The sequence below is a fragment of the Sapajus apella genome, unplaced genomic scaffold (assembly GCF_009761245.1).
Source record: "Sapajus apella isolate SASKATOON/1434 unplaced genomic scaffold, GSC_monkey_1.0 scaffold89, whole genome shotgun sequence".
NCBI lineage: Eukaryota > Metazoa > Chordata > Mammalia > Primates > Cebidae > Sapajus > Sapajus apella.
The window spans coordinates 296,450-314,759 of NW_022437029.1; the positions used below are offsets into that span (position 1 = coordinate 296,450).

General features: G+C 42.6%; 1 protein-coding gene across 3 annotated transcripts in view; it reads left to right on the plus strand.

Annotated features, from left to right (window-relative positions):
• NCAPH (non-SMC condensin I complex subunit H) overlaps positions 1-12,306 on the plus strand; it is a 38,908-nt gene extending 26,602 nt beyond the window's left edge. For 2 of the 3 annotated variants that reach the window (XM_032255295.1, XM_032255296.1), the window contains exons 13-18: positions 3,871-3,981; positions 5,058-5,240; positions 6,186-6,302; positions 7,641-7,732; positions 8,097-8,172; positions 11,763-12,306. In XM_032255295.1, coding sequence (XP_032111186.1) covers positions 3,871-3,981; positions 5,058-5,240; positions 6,186-6,302; positions 7,641-7,732; positions 8,097-8,172; positions 11,763-11,822 — 639 coding nt within the window. In that variant the 3' untranslated portion in view covers positions 11,823-12,306. Of the gene's footprint in view, positions 1-3,870; positions 3,982-5,057; positions 5,241-6,185; positions 6,303-7,640; positions 7,733-8,096; positions 8,186-11,762 lie in introns of all 3 variants that reach the window. The other variant, XM_032255297.1, reaches the window with a different exon arrangement.
• Positions 12,307-18,310: the final 6,004 nt, after the last annotated feature.

Genomic DNA, 18,310 nt, shown 5'->3' on the forward strand with positions numbered 1-18,310 from the left:
GCAACAGTAGTGGAAACTATGGCTATGGTCAATATTGGTTAGATTCCAGCAGCGGCTTGCTCTAGTGAAGTACAGATAGGGCCCTGAGGCAGAATACAAAAGAAGGCTGAGTGAAGGCAGGTGGTAGAACACTGCTACCACACCTTGCCCAGCCTCAGAAGGAAGCTGCTTCATAGGGAACTTGTGCAGGAACTGCTGTCTGTGGCCACAGCCACCCTTCGCTCCCTCCAACCCTTAGGAACCTTTCAGTAATGTGGCCTAGGTGGTAATTTGCATTTTTAGATATGAAGGTGGTAGAATAGTCATTAGATCATCGCACTCTGGGGCCTAGTTTTTTTCCCTCATACTTGTTTCTTTTTTTTTTTTTTGAGACAGAGTTTTGCTCTTGTTGCCAGGCTGGAGTGCAATGGCACAATCTTGGCTCACCGCAACCTCCGACTCCTGGGTTCAAGCGATTCTCCTGCCTCAGCTACCCAAGTAGCTGGGATTACAGGCATGTGCCACCATGCCCAGCTAATTTTTTGTATTTTTAGTAGACATGGGGTTTCACCACGTTGGCCAGGATGGTCTCGATCTCTTGACCTCATGATCCACCCGCCTCGGCCTCCCAAAGTGCTGGGATTACAGGCGTGAGCCACCGTGCCCAGCCAATACTTGTTTCTTATAGAGGAAAGAACATGTGCATCTGCTTGTCCAGGGGAGTAAGTTTTCTGCTTGTAGCAGGGCAGTAGGAGCTGGAGATATTGCATCCTCCCAGCCACACAGGGAAATAGGCTACAGGCACCACACTTCGCTTTACTGCGCTTTGCTTTAGTGTCCTTTGCAGATATTGCACTTTTTTCCAAATTGTAGGTTTGTGACAAGCCTGCATGCATCAAGTAAGTTTGTTGGTGCCATTTTTCTACAGTATGTGCCCACTTCATGTCTTTGTCACATTTTGGCAATTCAGTATTTCAAACATTTTCATTAATATTATATCTGCGGTGGTGATCTGTGATCAGTGAACTTTGATGTTGCTATTGTAATTGTTTGGGGTGGCATGAACTACCCCCATATGAGGCTGCAGAGGGCATCGATGCTGTGTGTGTGTACTGATGCTCTGCTGACTGCTGTTCTCAGGCTCTCCCTCCCCCAGGCCTTGCTATGCCCTGAGGCACAACAATATTGATATTAGGCCAATTAATAACCCCACAATGGCCCCCAAAGTATTCAGGTGAGAGGGATCTGTCATTTCAAATCAAAAGCTAGTAATGATTAAGCTTAGGCAGACATGTCCAAAGCCGAGATGGGCTGAAAGCTAGGTCTCTTGCACCAAATAGCCAAGTTGTTAATGTAAAGGAAAAGTTCTGGAGGAAAATTAAAAGTCTACTCCAGTGAATGCATGAATGATAAAGCAAAACACTTACTGCCGATATGGAGTGAGTTTTAGTGGTCTGGATAGATGATCGAACCAGCCACAGCATTTCCTTAAGCCAATGTCTATTTCAAGAGCAAGGCCCTACCTCCCTTCAATTCTGCGAAAGCTAAGAGAGTTGAGGAAGCTGAAAAAAAAAAAAAAAAAGTCTGAAGCTAGCAAACTTTGGTTGGCTCATGAGGTTGAAGGAAAGAAGCCATCTCCATCACATAACAGCACAGGTTGGGCTGGGCACAGTGGCTCACACCTGTAATCCCAGCACTTTGGGAGGCCAAGGTGGGTGGATCACTTGAGGTCAGGATTTGGAGACCAGCCTGGCCAACATGGTGAAACCCTGTCACTACTAAAAATACAAAAATTAGCCAAGTATGGTGGCACATACCTGTAGTCCCAACTATTGGGGAGGCTGAGGCAGGAGAATCACTTGAACTCAGGAGGCGGAGGTTGCAGTGAGAGGGGATTGCATCGCTGCACTCCAACCTGGGCAACAGAACGAGACTCTATCTAGAAAAAAAGAAAAAAACAGGATGAAGCAGCAAGTGCTGGTGTAGAAGCTGCAACAAATTATTCACTTCAGCCTGGGTGACAGAGCAAGACTCTGGTGTCTCAAAAAAAACTTCAGTGGAGGAAGTCATTGGAGATGTGGTGGAAATAGCAAGAGAAATAGAGTGGGAAGTACAGCCTGATGATGTGACTACATTGGTTCAATCTCCTGATAAAACTTGAATGGATGAGGAGTTGTTTTTTATGGATGAGCAAAGAACATTTTCTTGAGATGGAATTTACTCCTGGTGAAGATGCTGTGAACATTGTTGAAATGGCAACAAAGGATTTAGAATGTTACATAATCTTAGTTGATATAGTTTGAGAGGATTGACTTTCATTTTGAAAGCAGTTCTGCTCTGGATCAAATGCTATCAAACAGCGTTGCATGCTTCAGAGAAATCTTTAGTGACAGGAAGAGTTGATTGATGTGGCAAACTTCACTGTTGTCTTATTTTAAGAAATTGTTGCAGCCACCCCATCCTTCAGCAGCCACCACGGTGACAGTCAGTAGCCATCAACACTGAGGCAAGACCCGCTACCAGCAAAAAGATTACAAGTCACCGAAGGCTCAAATGATCATTATAATTTTTTAGCAATGAAATAATTTAAATTAAGATCTGTAAATTGTTTTTTAGACATATGCTGTTGCATACTTAATAGACTCCAGCATAGTGTAAGCATAACTTTTAAATTTGTGTGACTATAAATGCTTGTATCAAACACTGGACATTTGTCTGGGGACACCTGAGAGTGTGCCCAGAGGAGTGTATTCTAAATGAAGAGGTAGTTAAAAGCTGTGTCATATGAAGAACAGTGGAAGAAAATGGGGCATTTCTTAACTCAAATATTTATTTTTTAGTAGTATTTTTGGATTTGTTGCAAGCACATTGTGGGTTTATTTGGGTTGTTTTTGAAGTACAGAATTATATTAAAACATTCAATGTGCTCTTGTAAACTGCACATCTCCAGCCATATTGCCCTCACTTCAGAAATTTATATATCATGTAGAAATCACTGCTCTAAGGACGGACCTACAAATATTTGAAAGGCTGTGGCCAGTAGGCACTTCTAAAGAAGGAAGCAAAGTTCCACGAGGCTCTGGCAAACAGAATGAGGATGATGGATGTAATTAGAGGGAAGAGCTGGATGTCTCTCCCTTTTGTTACGTAGGGAACAGTGGTTGTCACCCAGAAATGAGACGGGCTGTTAATTAAGGTAATGGGTTTTCTTTTTTCTTCGTCGTCGTCTTTTTTTTTTTTAAGGACAGGGTCTCAGGCTGGAGTGCAGTGGTATGAGCATGTCTCAATGCAGCCTCAACCCCTGGGCTCAAGCAATCTTCCTGCCTCTGCCTCCTGAGTAGCTGAGGCCAAAGTCACACAGCACCATGCCTCACTAATTTTTTAATTTTTGGTAGTGATGGGGTCTCACCGTGTTGCCCAACACTGGTCTCAGACTTCCTAGGCTCAAGCAGTCTTCCCACCTCAGCCTCTCAAAGTGCTGGGGTTACAGGTGTGAGTCACTATTGCCTGGCTGGTAATGGGTTTTCTATCAGAATTGTTCAAATGCAACACGTTGACTTTCAGAAAGCTGGCGGCTGGATTTTTTAACTTTTGTTTTTAATGAAGGAACCCTTATTCAAGTAAAACTGTGCAGAAGGCCTAATCGCCAGTCAGACAGAAATAGAGCTGCTCTGGTTTATTTGGGATTGGTGGAGGCACTGAGCCCTGCTACTACTCCAGGTTTGTACTGTGCAGTGGAAAAGTCTGTTAGACTTAGATGACCTGTGAGGGCTTTTCTAACTCTAAAATTGTATAATTCTAGGAGGAGATTGGGCACAGGAATTAAGATTTGCCTCAGGAACCTAGTTCAGTTTTTAAAAAACTGCTTTCTGCATTTATTCTTTCCTTTAGTTACTCAAGATGGCCCAGGGCCATAGGGCAGAGACTGAGCATTATGAAGAAATTGAAGACTATGATTACAACAACCCTAACGACACCTCCAACTTTTGCCCTGGATTACAGGTAAAGGGGGGAAAGGGGCTCTCAAGTGAATGTGTCAACATGTGGATGGGTGTTTAACCTCTGCTACAAAGTACTAATCTTGGCTGTTGTGGGATTTCAAGGGAATATAAACACTTCGTCATCTTAGGAGCTAATATTTTGGCCAGGTAGACAAAACACATAGACATGTGAAGGCGGTATGATGTAGTGTGACAAAAAATGTCTTTGGGGTGTATCTCAGATAACCAGGTTTCTAGCTCTGAATGTATTTCTTATATTGCAAGCTCGTTGTGAACTTGTAGAAGCCACTCTCTATCTTTAGATCATGGTTTAGACTAAATAATTTCCATATCCCTTCTCTGAGTCTACTGATGGGGTGGCTAATACAGGAAACAGAAATTGGATAAATAGGCTTCCTCTGTGTCCTTACATGTGGAGAGGGAGAAAAGAACTGGGAAAAAAAAATTTATTCACCTTATTTTCTTACTTGGAAGAGAGTTAGGCTGTTATATTTTAGTGAAAATCCAGACTGATCTCTTGGTCAGTGCTTCTCAAACTTTAACTTATATACAAATCACTTAGGGAGACTAGTTAAAGACTGATTCCTGATCTGTATCCTCCCACCCCAGCCCCTGCCCCAAAATTCTGATACATTCACTCTGGATGTGATCCCGAAAATGACTTTCTTACCTGCTTCTTGGTGGCACCTCGGCTACTGACCAGATGGCCCCAGGAATCCCCTGTGCTTTCATTGGGTGATATGTGCAGGTCCTATCTGGTATTTGAGGAATGCTTTCTGTAAAGTGAAATCCTAAATTAGTTAGAAGCTGAAGGGGAGACATAGTGGCAATTATGATTATTGAATTCCTTTTAACTCCTGTTCAAAGGGTCTTAGGTTGATAACAGATACCACTCTAATAGGGTTTTTGTGAAACAGGATGATAAATAGAGGCACCTAGAAGCTCATCCTAGTATGACTCACTCAGTGAACTATGAAATGGTCTCTTCTTGCTTTGTAAACATGAAGTCTGTTTCAAGGATGTTTCTAAGCTCCTCTGACAGCTTCCACCAAACTTGAAGAGCTCTTTCTTGCCCAGGCTGCAGACAGTGATGATGAAGAGTCAGATGACTTATTTGTGGGAGCAGTTGGGAACTCTGGCCTCTCACCTTATCCTTGCCATTCACCTAAGACAGCACAACAGAATGGTGACACTCCTGAAACCCAAGGATTAGACATCACAACATATGGGGAGTCAAACCTAATAGCTGAGCCTCAGAAGGTACGGATGAAACAACTGAGAATTACATTGTTTACCTGAAATCTATTTGATTGCTTCTTATATGAGAGTCACCTCAGTCTGAGCTTGAGTTTTTTCTTCTCAATTTTAACCTGTTGCTCTCCAAGTTTTAAATATGGTTGTGAGAGTGAGCTGATGCTAATTAGGTTTGTGTGGAACTGACCATCTCTCCAAAGACCTTGATAAGACATATAACTAGGGAGGAACTGGTCACCCAAGTAAGGTATATGAATGAAGGCTGCAGGCAGAGAATATAAATTTATATGCTAATTCAGTGAGGCTAGCTAGCTGTGTGGCTCTGAAAAATCTTGGCCAAATTCAGTTTGTATTATCATGCATTGAACATTTATTCTGTACGAGGTGGCAGCCTTTATGCTTAATATTTGATTCACTTATCTCTTTTACACAGGAATTCCAGTTAGCCTTAATGTAGATTGCACTTGATCAAAAAGAAATTAGATTTGATATGCGTAACTCTATTTTAGTGTCCAAAGAGAGCTCTGGGGAGATGCTGTGGCTCACACCTGTAATCCCAGCACTTTGGGAGGCCAAGGCAGGTGGATCACCTGAGGTCAAGAGTTTGAGACCAGTGTGGCCAACATGGTGAAACACCCGTCTATACTAAAAATACAAAAATTAGCTAGGTGCCTGTAATCCCAGCTACTTGGGAGGCTGAGGCTGGAGAATCACTTGAAACTTGGGAGGTGGCAGTTATATTGAGCAGAGATTGCACCATTGCAATCCAGCCTGGGTGACAGAGCAAAACTCCATCTCAAAAAAAAAAAAAAAAAAAACAGAGCTCTATAGCTCCTTGGTTGAAACTGGATTCCTTCTTTAGTTAAACTTCAGACCTTTGTTTTTACAGTGAATTCATGGTAAAAGTTTCTTTATTCTGCCTAGATTTACTTTGTCATATACCTATTTCAGGTAAATAAAATTGAAATTCACTATGCCAAGACTGCCAAAAAGATGGACATGAAGAAGTTGAAGCAGAGCATGTGGAGCTTGCTGACAGCGCTCTCTGGAAAGGAGGCAGACATAGAGGTTAGATGCTCTGCCTCTTCTCTAGGTGCCCAGTATGTGGGGGAGGAGTGGCTGATGTCTACGGCTGAAGATGCCATGATTTGGGCAATGCCTCGAATACAGAAATGTTCATTCAAAAATATGATGAGCTGGGCATGGTGGCTCACATGTGTAATTCCAGCACTTTGGGTGGCTGAAGTGGGAAGGATCACTTGAGCCCAGGAGTTTGAGGTTACAGTGAACTATGATATGATTGTACCACTGCATTCCAGTCTGAGCAAGAGTGAGATCCTGTATCTTTAAAAACAAAACAAAAATACAACGAAGATGCCATGCCTCTAAAAGAGAAATGAACCAAGTATACAGGCAGGCAGGTCACACAAACTGTGATACAAATAGCAAACTAGCATGTAAGGCGTGATTCAGCCTTGTTGGTAATCAAAAAATACAAATGAAAGAATCTTTATGCTACTTTAAAAGAGCAGCAGCAGTTTTAGTAATTAAACTGTTTACTGAGGAGGAAAATTTGGAGTACGTATTCACTGCTGGTAGCAATTAAGTTGCTATACGCTATGAAATGTTTAAACTCTTTGATCTAATAATTCTGATTTCTGGAATGTATTCTCAGTAGGAAGATAATAGAAAAGTAATTATTATGCTGTCAGGTTCTACTTCTCCTTCAGAACACGCTGAAACCTTGATTAACTTGGTCCACCTCAATGAAAGGAAGTCTCAGTTAATTAGAATCCTTCCCTCTTTCTGACACCTGCTCAGAGAATATTCTAAGTTTAGACCTCCTATAGCTGAGAAGTGAAAACTTTTAAGTTGATTGAGGGCCTTAAGCTGTATAGTCTTGGATATCAGAGAAAGCTTCAGTCATAGTCATAAAATTTTAACTAAAATAGAATGGGATGCAAGTGTGGGTGTTTATCTTCTTTTTTTTTCCCCCCTACATTTTTGGGTATCTTTTCAGTGTGTTTAAGTGGAAAGTTTGAGTTTACTTTTAAATATTTATTTTGTGCTGCCCCTAGCAGTATAATCCAGTTGAAGCTATAAATAGTCATGGCTTTTTGCTACTGCTTTTTTTTTTCTTGTTTGTTTTCGGGGCACCCTAAGACACTCTTTGCAGTGTCTTCTTTACCAGGGTGATGCTGGCCATGACATCCATGTTCACCACAATGTTGTATAGTAGGGCTGAGGCACTGGTTCCCTTTGTAGATCCTTTTTCTTCACAATAACTAAGAAATTTGTTTTCATTTCGTTTAGGTATAGACTTTTTGGTAATACAACTTTATTTTTGTTGCTCTTTCAAAAGTGCACTAGCCCTAACTGTCTGATGTATAAATGTGCTTCTGTTAGGCAAACCACAGGGAAGCTGGAAAAGAAAGGGTCCCGGCAGAAGTGGCTGATGAGAAGATGCTCAGCAGGCTCACGAAGGACCTGCAGAGGAGGTGCAGGCCGGCAGGCATGGGGGCTTTGTGGGGGCTCACCCTCTCTCTGAGCTATCCGCGTGGCAGGCCCTCCACACACAACCTGTTTTCTATGACACTCGTAGTGGCTGTTCTGTTTTCTCTCTGTGTTGATAGATAAATACAGACCAACTTTAAAAAGGCGTTTTTCTGTGCGAGTGGTCAGAGTGTAACAGCAGATATTTTATCTCCAAATAAGAAACTGGAAAAATCTACTTATAAAATGCATCCAGAAGATTTATTTCTTATTAGTTTAGTCATTGCATGTGTGTATTATTCATATTTGATGAATGAACATTTGTTCTAACAGTTGCAGTGACCTAAATACTTGCCCCTTTCTTTCCAGCCTGCCCCCTGTCATGGCTCAGAACCTCTCCATTCCTCTGGCTTTTGCCTGCCTCCTACATTTAGCCAATGAAAAGGTAGGTAATTAAGGTAAGCATAGGAGTATTAGAATATTCCCTGTTTATGCCAACTCGTTTGAGCTTTTTGTTTTATCTTTCATGGGCTACCATAGGATTTCTTAAATCCGGTGACTTAAGCAGTACCTTCAACCCAAATGATTAGCCAGGCACCTAGAAGTAACTTAGAAAAAAGTCATCAGGTTTGATTAGCAATGAAAATAGTGAAGAGGACCCAAATAGTAAGACTTTAGATGATGGAATGTCATCGGCAAGTTCCCCAACCTAAGAACACAACATGCTTTTACTTCACTGGGTGTCAAAGACTTTAAAGGCCAAAGCTGGTCGAGCGCTCACGCCTGTAATCCCAGCACTTTGGGAAGCCGAGGCAGGCAGATTACAAGGTCAGGAGTATGAGACCATCCTGACCAACATGGTGAGACCCCCCGTCTCTACTAAATATACAAAAAATTAGCTGGGTGTAGTGGTGCGCACTTGTAATCCTAGCTACTTGGGCGGCTGAGGCAGGAGAATAGCTTGAACTCAGGAGGCAGAGGTTGCAGTGAGCCAAGATCATGCCACTGCACTCCAGCCTGGCAACAGAGCCAGACTCCATCTTTTTTTTTAAAAAAGACCAAAGCCTGGTAGTACCAAAGTCAAGACATATGGGAGATATGGCAGAGAAAAGAAGAGGGAGATGAGGATGAAAAGAAAACAGTTGCAGGAAGAGAAGTGTACTAAAATGTGGAGGCAACAGCCAGAAAAGTCAAGCTGTCTGTCACAAGGAAGGAGAATCTTGAAGTGCCAGCTGGGTCAGCGTAGCAGACTCCTGTGCCATGCCAGCCAACAGTTGCACAGCCATGGGACAGCTAAGGAGCTGAGTGGTACTATCCAGGGATACCACTGCTGGGAGAGGGCAGCCAGCAGTAAGCCTACACATTTGAGCATCACTGGACACTTGGTAGGCATTAGGCTCCCCAGCCAGCTGATGGACAGCACAGCTTTTGCCACCTGCAGTAGAGGGCTATAGACTGGGCCATGGCATGTGTGGCAAGCACGACCTTGGGGCTGGGGCACTGTGGCCATGGTGTGTACCACCACTGTCAACTCCCCAGGAGGTGAGGGTGGGCACTGGAATGCAGTTACTGTCTGAATGCCAAAGTATGCTTTTAGTGGGTGATTATGGGAATGGAATAGTAGCAAAAGTAGGGTACTGGAAGCATCCAAGATTTCCTATATGCCAACATGTGACCTCTGCCCTCATAATGAAATCAGGAGCAGTGAGGATTGGCTCTATTTTTAGGTCTGACACTGCTTTGGAGAGAGCTTGCCCTGGCCTGTGTGGCACAGCCACCAGCCAATCCCAGTGACCTACCACTTCTCTTGGCAATACCTTGCTTAGCTCACAGCCTCATGAAGAAGAAGAAACTGTCCGGTTAGCAGAAGCTAGTTTTGATTCTGGATGGGGAACAGGTGTAGAAGACCCACTGGGCCAGGACCAAGTTCTGTATGTCTCCAATTACCATGCTGACCATTGGGCTTGTAACTACCAGTCTGGGTGTTCAAACCTGAGGCCTAAACAAAAGAGCCCAGTGTAGCTTCCCAAGAAGGAACAATTGTGCCTCAGAGCCCTTGGGAATGGTTTTAACCCAGGAATGCTGAACTTGCATGGCTGCTGTTGGGGGACAGTAAGGCTGCAGAGGGAGGATGTGCCCTGTTCACTAGTCTGTGAAGGCAGATGTGCCCGTGGTTATGGGAGGTGATAGTTTCTATACCTGACACATCCTGAGGTATCTGATGTCATGTGAAAACTACATCAAGAGAGAGTGACTAAGAAAAAATTTAAAAATATATTTTTATCATTGCCCTGACAAGAAATCCACAGTGGCTCTGCAGAGGATACCCCATCTCAGGTGGCTGATGTGCAGGCCATCCATCTGTCTGCCTTGAGAAGTGTCAGAGGAGGCCTGGAATCTCATTTGCACACCATCTTGGTGGACATAGTTGCTGGCGATTCTCCCACATGGGTTTTGATCTCCTAGCACACCAGGCTCCTAGGCTGGCCTCCAAAGCTGAGAAAGCTTCTGAGTCCAATTTAAGAGTGTTATTGCTTTCGCTCATCGGCCCCACCTTAGGGTCAGAGTGCTTCCCTGGGCTGTGCCTCCACAGAAACCTGCCTTTTCCTGTGAGAGAGCGGCTTTCATGGCCCTCACTTGTTTCTTAAAAAGTCAGGCCTGGCTGACACTGCAAAGAAATATTGGTGATTCTGTGGCTTCACTGAGGTCGTGCTGCTCCGACTCCAGCTCTGCATCCCTGCCCCCCAGTGGCACTGCGGCCTTGTTCATTTTGCTGTGATCAAGTCCCTTTTTAAGGGTCCCAGAGCTCTTGATGTTTGAAGAATGGGGGAGGGCTACAGCCCATGACTTGTTGAGCTGAGCACTGAGGCCATTACTGGTGCCTGGCTTTGGGTTGAGAAAATTAGGCTTGTAACATTGGCCATAGCAGTTACTGTGATAATCTACAGGATCATGATAACTTGGAGTTTAGAGCCACCAAGAGAAATATTCTCAACACTTCACAGAAGAACTTGACCCCCTCTTGGACTTGTTTCTCTCCATGTTTCACACTTGTCTGGAGTCTGTTCCTCCACCACTCTGATAACAATTTCCCCTCACATAGCTTATACAATAGCCCCCTGTTTCTAGGGATGAGGCAGTGGGGCAGTTGGGGGTGCCTGGAGGAGGCGTGATGGATGGGGTTAATACAGTAGCCCCTTGTTTTCACAGTTTCACCTTCCATGATTTCAGTTACCCACAGTCACCCGTGGTCTGAAAATACTAAGTGGAAATCCAAGAATAAACAGTTTATAAGTTTTAAGTTGCAACTGTTCTGAATAGTGTGATGAAACGTCACAGTGTCCTACTCCATCCTGCCCTGGATGTGAACCGTTTCTGTGTCTAGTCAGTCCACACTGCAGATGCAGCTCTCCCACCATACACTTAGTAGCCATCTTAGCTCCCAGGTCGACTGTTGTAGTACTGCAGTGCTGTGTTCCAGTTCCTTTTATTTGACATGATTTTTCTATTTTATTATTATTCTCTTACTTTGCCTAATATATAATTAAACTTGATCATAAGTATATATGTGTAGAAAAAACATGGTATGTTTGTGTATACATATATATGTATATATATGTATGTGTATATATATATGTATGTATATATATATACATACATATATATACATATATATATATATGTAAATCATATATGTGTATATGATTTGGTACTATCTGTGGCCCCCAGTGGCTCAGGCATCCACCGGGGGCCTTAGAACACCCCTCAAGGATAAGGAGGGACGACTGACTGTATGTATGTGTTATGGCTCCTGATGACCTCCCATCTGCCTCCATCAGCAACTTCAGGCTAATCCTAATCCTATAACAAGGATTGGGAATCATTTTTATCATGCAAGTTATACTTGCTTTGAAACAGTTTTCTTATAATCATGGGACAAACCTTTGTAGTCACTACCTTGTTATTGTGATTAGAATTTATGATTCTTTTATTCTCAGTATACCAAAGTCCATGCATGTTTTGGTCTTCCCTCAGAATCTAAAGCTGGAAGGAACAGAGGACCTTTCTGATGTTCTTGTGAGGCAAGGAGATTGAGTTCCCTGTGGAGAAATCAGCAGCAGGAGGCCCATCACTTACTCAGTTGCCAGGACATCCCCAGTCTGGGTAGAAGAAGATGCCGTGGACTTATAGCCAGATTGTAGCCAACTACCAGCGTACCTGTTTATTTGTGCTCTTTCCTTCTTTCCATCACAATCTGGGTGCCAGCGCCCTGAAGCTCTGTGCTTGACTGATTAAACTTTACTGCCTTATGGTGACCATCTAGGAGAAGGGAGGGCAGAGGGGGCGAGGGTGCTATTCTGGATTGAGAAAATCTATATCCATTCTTTATATCAGTGTATAGTTTTAGTCTCCTAAATTGATCTGTTATTTTCCAAACTTGTCTTGTAGAAAATTTTGCAGTAGGCACTTAATGTTGCCCTTAAAGAACTTTCTAATCCATGTACATAAAATACATCATATGTACACTTAAAAATGTATATAGAATGCTTTAAAATAAAATTCTAAATAACTGGCAAAATATTTGCGTGTCCACTAGATGAATATTAGACCTAGTCCTTACCTTTGAGGGGGATGCAGTCCTGGTAGTTATTCTGGATACGCACATGTTAATGGGTATCCAGAAGGGGTATCCATAAGGTAGGGGTATCCAGAAGGGGTATACAGAAGGCAGAAGATGCCTAAGGGCCAATATAGTTTGCCTTGAAGGAGAATGGAAGAGATCACTTGCTGGACGGCTGGATATTCAGATTGCAAGACTGGGTCCTACTGAAATCCCAGGATTCTGCTGGAAGGAGCTGGTAGTGATACTTGTCCCTTCTGTACATTGCTTCATGTAGCCTTCTCAGCATCCCTAGGAGGAATTTACTATTGTCACTCCCATGTTGCAGAGGAAGAACACACCCAAGGTAGAATAACTTGCATAAGGGCAGCTGGCTAACTGTCAGGGGTGGCCTGAGCCCAGTAATCTGTCTCCAGAGTCTGCTGTTGGCCATTGTGCTATGTGCTGTCCAGATGGATCATACAGACTTAGCAGTGGGTAGAGAGCAGTACTCAGATTTGTCCATCTCCACAGAATGCACAGCACATACCAATGTACAAGTTCTTTCCCTAATCTCAGAGAAATAATAACTGGCAATTGCTCCTGATAATAACTTGCTCCTTAGCCAAAAACCACACAAAACAGAAATAATCCCCTCCCCACAGGAATATGCTTTCCAAATTGTATCCAAAACATTACCTGCTCTGTTCTATTGAGACGGTTAGAGACTTAAGAGCATGCTTTAGAAAAAGCAGTGGTGCGCCAGGCGCGCGCGGGTGGCTCATGCCTGTAATCCCAGCACTTTGGGAGGCCGAGATGGGTGGATCACCTGAGGTCAGGAGTTCAAGACTAGCCTGGCCAACATGGAGAAACCCCATCTCTATTTAAAAAAAAAAGAAAAAAGAAAAATCAGTGGGGCTGTGGCTGAGAATCCATACTCTGTCTTGCTAGGGCTGAAGCCTCCATCACTTTCCCAAGCCAGGTCACTGCTGGGCTTCTTGCTCTCCTTTTATTCCTGAGAGTAGAACTGGCTAGGTCCATTCCTTCCCTCAGTCAGCTCCACTTCCCTATAGTGGGGTCTGGGCGAGGACTGAATTACTAGTAAAACTAGAAAGATTGGGACCAGGTGCCAGTGGCCCACACCTGTAATCTTAGCATTTTGAAAGGAAGAGGCAGGAGGATTGCTCTAAGTCAGGAGTTCGAGAGCAGCCTGGGCAAAACAGACCAGCATCTTTAAAAAAATGTTTAAAAATGAGCTGGGCATGGAGGTGTGTGTGACTAATCCCAGCTACTCAGAAGGCTGAGGTGGAAGAACCACGAGCCCAGGAGTTTGAGGCTACTGTGAGCTATGATCATGCTACTGCATTCCAGCCAGGGCAACAGAGTAAGATCCTGTCTCTTCAAAACAAAACTAGTGAGGTTGGTACCAACTTCTTTAATGAAATCCCCTTCCCCTCCACCCTGCTTCTCCTAAGTTTCCCTCATTATGTGGTTGCTGTGGGGTATGTGTGCTGTGGTCTGAATGTTTGTGCCTAAAATTCATACATTGAAATCCCCTTGATATGTTACGAGGTGAGGCCTTTGGGAGGTGATTAGGTTATGAGGGCAGATTCCTGGTGAATGAAATTAGTGCTGTTATAGAAGAGGCCTGAGGAAGCTTGTTCATTCCTTTTGCCCTTCTGTCATGTGAGGATCCAATGAGAAGGCACCATCTGTGAGTGATGAGCCCCTCACCAGACACCAGATCTGCTGGCATCTTGATCTTGGACTTCTCAGCCTCTAGAACCATGAAAAATAAGTCTGTTGCTTATAAATTAAGCAGTCTAAGTCATTTTGTTATAGCAGCCCAAATTGACTGAGACAGTAAGTATACAAGGTAAGTTTATTTCATATAAAATACTTTGGGAAGTAGGTGTTCCAGGACTGGTGTGATAGTTCCATTAAATTATGAGAGACCAGGGATCCTTCCAGCTCATCCTTCTGTTTCAGTGTGGCTGCTACAATTCAGCCAGCCATCACATCCATATTCTAAGCAGCAGGATGAGGGACTGGGGGAAAAGAGAATTGCTGCTCCCTGTTAAATCGGTTTTTTGGGGATCAGTATGAATATTTGCCACCTCAGGATGCCACAAAGGTGGCAAAAGCCTTCCCACCAGCAAGAAGGCTCCCACCAGATGTGGATTCAACCTGGGACTTCTCAGCCTCCATAACTGTAATAAATTCCTTTGTTAATTACCCAGTTTCAAGTATTCTGTTGTAGGTAACAGAAAATAAACTAATACAAGTGGTAGTGTGTCCAGCTAAAAATGTGGGTTCTGTTACTGAAGGTTAAAAGAAAATTTGAGGTACCCAGCAGTATCTGCCTCAGATGCTGAGAAGCCTTCTTAGATAAGACCATATACCATGTCCATAACTGAAGTTTTAACATTCTCTACCAAACAGAACCAGAATTGAAGGACAGGAGAATTTGCAAGATAGAATTTGCAATTTGCAAGAGAGGGGCAATTTGCAAGAGAGAATTGTGGGACCCTGAGAGAGAGCACATTCCCCAAAGGAAGAGGGAACCAGATATTACAAATTGAATTGAACAAGAAGGCCTGATATTTGAAGGGGAATTGTAATTCCCAGTAAAGTATGATGCAGCTAAGTGCACTTCCCTGGCCAGACCACCCTATAGTGTATGATCCCCCTGGGGAGCAAGAGGCTTCAGGTAACATTTTGGTGCCCTAGCAGTTCTGCTGTGGTACAACTACAGTGGATCACAGGCAAAGAGTGGGTGTCGTTCCCCTTCTCAGCACCGGATACTGGGTCATTTCAACCCCACAAGGATTTGCAGCATCTGTGGCAACCAGTTTGGTGTTCTGGAGCAAGGAAAGGAACCGTTCATGGTGGCTGAAGCCAAGCTGCTCAGCACTGAGGCAGCAAGCCATGATCTAGGTCTGCAAGTAGAATTTTCAGTTTTGGTGCATTTAAAAATGTCTTTTGGGGATAGTGGGAATGGTTCATGCGTACAAAAAAAAAAAAGAAAATCATGAATAAGACCTACTATTTGATAGCACAATAGGGTGACTATAGTGACTACAGTCAATAGTAACAATTGTATATTTTAAAGAATGTAATCGAAAAGAGTAAATGCTTGAGGGGATGGATACCCCATTCTCCATGATGTGCTTATGTCACATTGCATACCTGTATCAGTATCTCACGTACCCCGTAAATATATACATCTATGTATCCACAACAATTTTAAGAATAATAAAATTTAAAAAATAAATGCCTATTTTGCCTTCATTTTTGAAGGATAGCTTTACTGGATATAGAATACTGGTTGACAGGTTTTTTTTCCTTTGGCATTTGACTGTCTCCCAATGTCTTCTGCTTTCATAATTTCTGAAGAGAGGTGGCCATATACTCTTAACACTATTCCTTTGTATGTAATTGCTATTTTTTTCTCATACAACTTTCAATATCTTTTCTGTATCTTTGGCTTTCATCAGTTTAACTATCGCTTATCTAGGAGTAATTCTCTTTGTGTTTACTTAGGATTCATTGAGCTTCTTAGATCAGAAAATTAATACAGTGAGTTCTTTCGGTAGCCATGTCCTATAAAGTCTCCGCAAGCACAGAATTAGCAAATGCTTAGCTGTTGCTCCTAGGTAAGATACAGGGTTAGCTTCCTGTGAGCCTCTGGTAAAAACATTTTCATCAGTTGGTTAATATTTAGCTTTGTTTTATGTCTGTTTTTACTTAAAGACATTCAATATATTTTACAAATTATAGGCAGTATTTATTAAAATAAAACACTAGCCGAGAAGAGTTTAACATTTTCCTGGCCACGGGTAACTTGACTAAATTTATTTGGCGTCTATCCTCACAAGAGTACCGCCCACTTAAAAAAAAAATAGTCTTCTAACGAATCCACAAATTTAGCTACTTTTTCATTCTATCCGATAGCTACATCATGCACTGTAGATGTTATAATACTTTAGCATTTTCTAGAATGTTTTCTTGTAGTAAAGATTGGTGAATTTCTTCCTCCTTTCTCTGTATGTACTGTTGGTTCATTAACATTGAACTCACAGAGCAGCACTGTGACTTATACCTGAATGAAGCTTATGTAACACACATTTCATCACAGCCTTCTCGCTCTTAGGAACACTGGAGAGCACTTCAGCAGTACACTTAGGAGCCATTTTAAACAGCAAAATCACTGAGAAAAAGCACCAAAATGGCCAGGCACAGTGGTTCATGCCTGTAATCCCAGCACTTTCAGAGGCCAAGGTTGGCAGATCGCTTGAGTCCAGGAGTTAAAGACCAGCCTAGGCAGCATACCTAGCCCTAAATCAATTTTAGAACATGTTCATCACTCCCAGAAAGAAACTCTGTATTCCCTGACCCACTTCTCCTCAGACATAGGCAACCACTAACCTACTTTCTGTCTCCAGAGATTTGCCTCATCTGGACATATCATTAAATGGAATCATAATACAATATGTGATATTTTGTGACTGGCTTTTTTCATTTAGCATAATATTTTCAAGATTCATCCATGTTGTAGCGTGTTTTGGTACTTCATTCCTTTTTATGACCAATTAGTATAGCAGCATATGGTGCTGTTGTTTGGCCCCACTGTGTCTCATGTTGAAATTTAATCCACAGTGTTGGAGGCGGGGCCTAGTAGAAGGTGTTTGGATCATGGGGTTGAATTCTTCATGAATGGCTTGGTGCCATCCTTGCAGTAATGAGTGAGTGAGTTCCCATGAGAGCTGGTTGTTAAAAGAGCCTAGCACCTGCCTCCTTTCTCTCTTGCTTCTGTGCTCTAGCCATGTGATCTCTGCACACACCAGCTCCCCTTCACCTGTCATGAGTAGAAGCAGCCTGAGGCCTCACCAGAAGCAGATGCTGGCGCCATGCTTTCTGTACAGCCAGCAGAACTGCGAGCCAAGTAAACCTCTTTCCTTTATAAATTACCAAGCCTCAAATGTTCCTGAGACATGTGGACAGACCACATTTTGTTTATCTGTTCTTTAGCTGCTGAACTTTGGAGTTGTTTCTACTTTTTGGCTATTGTGAATAATGCTGCTATAAAATTCATGCACAAATTATGTGTTTTTTTGGTTGTTTTTTTTTTTTTTTTTTAGTTCTTTTGTATATATACTTAGGAGTGGAATGTTTGGGTCTTCTGGTAACTAAGTTTAATCTTCTGAAGAATTGCTAGGCTGTTTTTGAAAGCAGCTGCCCCATTTTGCATTCCTACCAGAAGTTTCCAGTTTCTCCACATCCTCACCAATACTTGCTACTGTCCATGTTTTTTTTGTTGTTGTTGTTGTTGTTATGGCCATCCTAGTAGGTGTGAAGTGACATCTCATTATGATTTGATATTCATTTCCCTGAAGACTAATATATACTCATTTTTCTTTAATCCTTTTTCTGTTGTTCAGATTAGATAATTTCCGTCAATTTTTCTTTGAGTTCACTGATTCCTTTCTTGGCCATCTTCAATCTACTCTTGAGCTCTGATACTGTTTGAATGTTTGTGTCCCTACCAAAATTCATATGTTCGAACCTAATCCCCAATGCAATACCATTAAGAGGTGGAGACTTTAGGCAGTAATTAGGTTATAAGGGTGGAGCCCTAATGACTGGGTTAAGGGCTCTTGTAAAAGAGGCCTTGAGGGAACTTGTTTGCCCCTTCCACCATGTAAGGTTGCAGCAAGAAGGAACAATCTATGAAGTAGAGAGTGGACCCTCACCAGACAATATGCTGTGCCTTGCTCTCAGACTTCTCAGCCTCTAGAGCTACAATACATTCTGCTGCAATAAATATCTGTTCTTCAGAAGCTTTCCCAGTCTACGGAATTTTGTTACAGTAACCCAAATAATGTGACAACCCTATATAGCACAATTCTTATTTCAATTAATATCATTTTCAGCTATAAGATTTCCTTTTTTTTTTTTTTATTTGGAGACAGGATCTCGCTCT